At 53.2% G+C, this 6,965-nt stretch overlaps 1 protein-coding gene across 1 annotated transcript; it reads left to right on the forward strand.

Moving 5' to 3' along the window:
- Positions 1–61: 61 nt before the first annotated feature.
- On the forward strand, positions 62–3,438 carry H257_17442 (hypothetical protein; the record flags this gene model as incomplete). Its single annotated transcript, XM_009846241.1, has 9 exons — positions 62–158; positions 247–382; positions 439–551; positions 620–840; positions 933–1,347; positions 1,545–1,673; positions 1,803–2,703; positions 2,759–2,989; positions 3,057–3,438. 9 exons carry the CDS (start codon positions 62–64, stop codon positions 3,436–3,438), a joined length of 2,625 nt encoding a protein of 874 aa, XP_009844543.1.
- Between the last annotated feature and the right edge of the window lie 3,527 nt (positions 3,439–6,965).

The following is a 6,965-nucleotide window of genomic DNA, read 5'->3' on the forward strand; positions in this document are numbered from 1 at the left end:
AAGTGCCAGCGGCATCTGGCTTCACACCATCCACCTCAGTGATCATGCTGGCACCCCCTTCATGGACCTAGCCCTCTGCCCAGGCGATCACACGCCCTCGCGCCTCTCAGGTGTCAAGCCCACACGCTCCCTTACGAAGGGGGACATCACCACATTCGGTCCGCACACCTCTCAACTCCTCCTTGACGGCCACCTACCCCCCTAATTACGGAACCCCCCATGCGGCCACGACTTAGTCTCCGCAAGATACCACCGACTGGCTCGAGGCGTCGGTCCAAAATCTCTACGATATCCTATACACCAGCGCCAAAATCCAGTGGGGGGAAACCAGCCACATTCGGAAGGCCCTCAACAGGGCAGTGGCGATCCAACGCACCAACCGGTGCACTGCACAGCTCCGTTACCTGCTCAGCATCCATGAAACCGTAACCCCAACAGGGGCCGAATATCTAATCTCCGACTTGCCCACATGGTGGAATTGCCCAAATGGATCCGCATTCCAAACCTTCCCCCGTCCACGTGCTGGCACAGCTTTGGCGCCATAGCGATCGGTGACTGGTGGACTGACATGCCCACTGCACAGGACACCACCCAAGACTGGGACCGCTGGCTACGACAGGGCATCGCACGCTGGAAAAATGTATGTCGCAAAAGGCGCGACTGGCGTACCACCTGCATCCGACAAACCCGCGTGCACCAACGAACCGCATGGTTCCAAGGCCGCCAAACGCGGAAATTCCTCCGATCAGCACTCGGAGCACCCACTCCACCCATTCCATCCAGAGTGTCATAATCCGTCCTGCAGATGTCCTCCCCCGCTACAGCTCGGACCAGGAAGAGGTTGCATTGCAGCAGACTCCGAACAGGACTCCGACTGCTGCTAGACAACTGGACCCCCCCCGCTGAAAAAACCACCCGCCCTCGACACTTAGATACACTCCGACCGCCTCCAAGGCCCCACTTTGTCAGTGACTGCCTCCTCCATGATATGGATCGCCCAGACGTCCGTCGTTGCGCAGGCCTTCCAAACTCCCGCGGGCACCACATGGGACACCACCTATCACTACGATGCAGATATGCAAGCACGCTGTGACCGCAGTCTACATACGAGAGTGTCCCCAGGTTATGGGGGTGTATCCCAGGAACTCTGGATTTCTGCCTCGGCGTGCATCCGTGAACGGGAACGAACCGTCATTAACCTTATCCTACGCACATGCCTAGTCCCCCCGATCCTCGAACACAAGCAGATGATATACCTCGCCAAATCGGCCATTGCCCGCGGCGTGGTAAACCTCGACCTTGGTCTTCCTCCTTGGCGCCCCATCATTGTTCAGACTGCCCTCAACAGTCGAATTTTCACCGTTATACGGGATTACATCTCCCCCTGCTTACTCAATCAGGAGATGCAAAACGGATTTCAGCGGGACCGCACTGTCCAAGATGCAGCTGTGCTCACCTCACTCCTCATCGAACGCGCAGAACGACGACAGGAAGAGCTCTTCCTTATATCCAAGGATTGCTTAAAATGTTTCGATCGCATCCAGGCTGGGTCATGGAGTACATCTACCGCAAGCTCGGTGTCCCATCCCTTCCTCGCCAGCTCATGGACCATTTTCTTGAAGCCAGCCAGATTGACATCCGCACGGTCTTTGGATGGCTCGACGGGGGCATCCGTGAATTCAGACTAGGCCAGGGCTCCATACTGGCGGTCATACACATTGGCTATTACATGGATGCTCTCATACGACAACAACAGGGTGGCACTGACCCCGTCCATGTCACTCACAGCTAACACCCACAAGGCACCCAAACACGCACCATCTCCAGCCTCCTCTTCGTCGACGACGCACTCGACATCTCCACCTCCTACTCGGTCATCCAAGACCGGGCTAAGATTTCCAACTATTTCACAGGCCAATCTGCATCGGGAGGCGTTTTCGGAGCCGACAAATTATTCCTATTCTACCTCTCACCCCACGCTTACCCTGCCATCACCCTCAATGATGGGCTCGGAAACCCCCAACCCATCCGTGTGGTGGCGCCCTCCGAGGCCTTCGGCACCTGGGCATACCACAACCAATGGGAGAAGACCACTCGTACCGTCTGGCTCAAACTCAACACCCAAGCTCCTGCCATTGCCCCTCGCGGGCTGGGGAAAAGAGAGCTCCAATACATCAACGCTGTGTGGATTCCAAGTGTCCTCTTCCGCACGGCCATCAGCGACACCATCAATATTGCACCTGCCCTCGACACCCTTTTCCGTAAGACGACACGCCGTGTCCTCCGGTTGCCGCACGACCATCCAAATTCATGGTTCTACGCCCATACATATGGCTTGGGTATCGTCCACTGTGAACGCTTCAGCCACAGCCAACGACTCTATCAATTCCTTCGGATTGCAAATGACCGTGGCTCGCCCGCCCACGAAATCCTCATGGAATCCCTTGAGGCCTACCAAATTGAGAGCGGCCTAACTGACCACCCACTTGTATTCCGCATCCCCCCACCCGCCTCAGACACAGCATTTCTAGGTACACTACTACGAGACCTTGCTACTTTCAAACCCGCCCTCACCATCACCACCCAAAGGCACCACCCCCCGCTAGCAGTCCCCACCATCCCAACGACCGCCCTATCTGGGCTCACCTCACCCCAGCCCACGGCACTTCCCTCATCTCCATCAACTGCGCTCACGCCAACAAAGTCCCTCTCCATGCCATGCTTGTGTCCCCCACCACCTTACCCATCGGGATGGTAGACCTGATACACTTAGCTACCGCATTGGCCGACGTATCAGTCTCCAAACTCGCCATACTCCTGCTGGCCCTGAAATCGCCGTCACCTCCTGGCATGAACTCCGAAAAGGATCGGACATCTGGTACTCATCTACATCACGCGAAGCCCCCAGCCGACTTCGCCTGGTCCCTAGTGCGGGGTGTGCGATCCTCACTGGCGACCTCCTCCGCACCAGCCGCATCCAACGCCTCAAGTTTATCCCCTGGACAGACACGTCATGGACACATCCGTGCACGCACTCCATACATCGTTGCAACAAGGCCCAGCTCCCACACGACCAACAACCTCCCCCACATACCACACCTGTATGTACTGCTTGCCACCGCATCGCGGACACTACCGTCTGTATGGACTGCGGGCAATGGCACCATACTGTCTGTATTCGGTACGCCAGGATATTCTACACCACTCCACCCCACGTACGGCCTCCATACCCTCCCCCTTCGCGGTGCCCTCACACACTCCGTCGGCGACGGCAGCGTCACGCACCAGGACACACGAACAGCTCATGGCACATGGAGCTACTTAGGCCGCGACGATACCACCCTTGTAGAGCCCATTAATGTCCACCCCGACCACATCACCCCCACATGCTGTGAAGTACACAGCCTCTGGGGATGCATTGCTCCAAATCTGCGATAATACCACGGCCATAGGCCTTGTCATATTGGCCAGATCTCTCAAACGCCGTGGAGGGCAATCCCGCTATAGGAACATTTACAGAGTGGAACTCCGCTCGCTCATGGCCCTCCTCACCCCAGCGAGCACTTTTGCAGTGAATAGATACGCTACCATCAAGACATAACCGACACGCCGGACCCCGTCCTGCGTGCTAAACAAGTCCTCCTTGCGGAAGCTGACTCCCTCGCTACACTAGCCCACCCTGACCCCCCAATTACATATTCATGCCATCCCAATGCATGAGACACGCCACTCCCATCCCACTTCGTCTGCAGCCACTACGTACTTCCGCCTCCACGCAAATCAATCCTCACAGGAGCCTACGCACAGACACACGAGTCCACTGCCCACTCTCACCCACTATGCCCACCATTCCCGACTCCTGGGAACTTCGCGATGAACATGACCTGCCGGTCACTGGCGAAACTGCCCCCTGGCTTGGTGCAGTTTATAGTAGGTATGAATGGCCTGCAGCATAAGCCAGTAAACCGGACGCCCTCCGCATCATTCAACCCTTCCGCCTCAACACTGGCGAACTATGCAAATGGGACCTCCCTGCCCTCCCTCACCTTCTACTGGCGAGCTATCGGCTACACCCTACATACTAACGTGCGGAAGCACCGCGTCCAAATCCGCTGGGGCGACCAAAGCCGTACGTAGTCTCTCGATGCAGTCGAGTAAGCTTAGCGTTTCTTTGGGGGTCCATCTATTCCCTCGTCGTTTCGGTCCCATGCCAAAGGATTGGTCGTCGCCACCAACATGTGAACCAATCAAAGAATAGAGATTTGCGCCGGTTTCTGTGGATATCACTTTGCCTCATGTTACTGTAGTTAATATTAATCATATATTCGACGGATAATTTTGAGCCGGCACCAGCTCAAAATAAAGTTTGCGTCGGTTTCTGAAGTCCTCAAGTATCGGGGTCCGACCCTGTTGTATTATTTCACCATGATAAGTATAACTTGATGTACGTATGGACATAACCCATAATGCCACAAAGGTCCAACGGATTATTCATAGATGGCCATTCTGAATGACCAACCTAACCCTACCCTAAAAACTTAGTAATTGGATTGATAGAAATTAAACTAAGTGTGACATGATTGGCTAGAACAGAAATAGAATTATGTGTTTGGCTAAATTAATCTCATACAAATATCAAGTGAGGTCGGAGATGACCCACTATTCTACCATAACGACTCGGATTAGCTTGATACTACTTCAAAGATTTGCTTCGCACACGCACTTAAACGGATTTATGTATTAAATGCGAATACTTGTAACATGCCTTGTTCGGGTAGCAGCACGGCATGCGGCCTACCTGCCGCTTTTCCCGCCAAGAGGAATCTATTGGACATTCCGTGAAGTGCACGATTGGGGCTCACTCCTCGCCAAGGCACCTCCTGCCAAAATTGCGTGCGCCGCAGCTAGCTAGGCCGTGTGTATAATTTTGTGGTCGGATGCTCTTTCGTCGCTCGTTACTGTAAGGCTGATTGTTCTTATGCGGGTATTTACAATACACAAGTATGTCCGACACATATTAATATAGTGAATATACTATTAACAGCAAGGTCTCTTCTTAATTGTATACAATATAAATAATTCTCGTTAATGCATCTGTTTGCAACATTCGCATGGCGAGCTGCCTTGCGAATCTTTTGTCCATTTATAAGCCAAAGAAATGAAGTAAACCAAGCCAATAGAATTCTTTGTTTCTCATTGCATCTTTTTATCAGAAATGACCACCCGCAGCAGCTTCACGATCGAGGAACATTGCAACAGGATCAGTGGGGACACTCGAACAGGTTATGCGTCGGGCATCAATTAAGTAGTTGAATGGCCAAGTTAGTGAACAAGGACAATCTGCTTCGAGATTCTATCGAGTCAGCATGTCGCTATTCCCTCGACCTCAGTGAATTCAGCTAAAACGATTTTCTCAGCTTCCTGGTATGGGCTATGCGCACCAAGCTGGCGATTCAGCCCGGCACACTCAGCAGTTATCGCAGTGCTATCAAAAGTCTGTATAAATAACGCAATCTTTACATCCCTGAGGACATGAAAGAAGTCTTTTCTGGTATGAATATACCGTGTTACGTATACAGAGAACCGGGGAGAAACTCACCCGGGTATGCATGTCCTTATATATGGAGCGACAAAATGTAAAATTAAAAAACACTAAACCCAGTGCCCTTCAATGATTGGACAAAAACAATTGTAACGTTACAGACTGACATGTCGCGAATCAGACCAAATCAACGAATCACTCCTCGAAAATAGCGCCAATCGATGATGATTCAGGAGGGGGGTTTACCTCGACAACCCTCCAACAGCGCACGAGAGAACCAACAACATATTACACAAGACGTCGATGGATGAACTGTATTCACATAAAACACAATTAAACTACTACTATCTCAGGTCGTGGAATAGCCTTTTCAAAGGACCGCTTTACGGCAACTTCCGAAATCATGCCCCAGGCCTTGATCGATCGCTTGATCATGGCCATGCGCTTCTCGGATGCCGACACCACCGGCGCTTCTTCTAGCCACAACATACGGAGGATCTTCTTGAAGGGACCCATGATCCCAACATCAAGAGGTTGGCACACGCTCGTGCAATTTGCCGGTAGTGGTTCCAACACACTGTGCAGGTACTCAGCGATCGCCACCGCGGACTCCTTGGACACATGGGCATCGAAATTGTCGGCGAGGATGACACTAGGGCCCAAAATATGCGGGGGCAACATCTTCAAGTACTTGCGCCAGACGCGTCCATCCATCCACCCTGATTCTTGCACCGCGTAGTGGTGGCCTTCAGGGTACGTGCACAGCTCCGATGAGTCGATGGTGCCTCCTGGTGTACCGTGAACGATGAAAAATATAGGCAACTTGCCACCTATTACAGGTATGAGACCATGAAGTATGTCGTTGGTACCGTCGGCACGACACGACAGCACTGCGGTAATGCGATCGGAGTGTTTCTGCGTCTTGTCCGTCTTGGACGATCCACCAACTTCCGCCCAGATCTTCCCCGGCGGCATGTCGTAGTAGACCGCCGTTTCGTCAACGTTGATGAGATCGCCGAGCTCGTACACGGCGTACTTGCCCCAGAACGTTGCCGCAAAGTCGTTTCGGATCTGGACCATCTCGGCATTGGGCAGCTTCGTGTGGCAAGGGACACGCTGGGAGAACCTGTGGCGGTGGGCAAACGACTGACACAAGCCGAGGAGTGACTTGTATGGATCGACCTTGTTCGCCATGTAGCCAGTCAGCCACTCCTGGTAGTGTGTCTTCATGAAGTTGATCATGTGCATCGAGGTCAGTATGTGCTCGTCGCGCCGCACGTCCTTCATGAAGGTCAAGAGGTCGCGCTCGAAGGGTATGATGCTCTTTGCACCCTGGCCACCTAGGGTCTTGCGCTTGGCGTTGCGGCGTGTGCTCATAATATTCGCGCGCTGCTTCGTCCACGACTTCCAGGTTTCCCGTGGT

This window comes from Aphanomyces astaci, assembly GCF_000520075.1.
Source record: "Aphanomyces astaci strain APO3 unplaced genomic scaffold supercont1.107, whole genome shotgun sequence".
NCBI lineage: Eukaryota > Oomycota > Saprolegniomycetes > Saprolegniales > Verrucalvaceae > Aphanomyces > Aphanomyces astaci.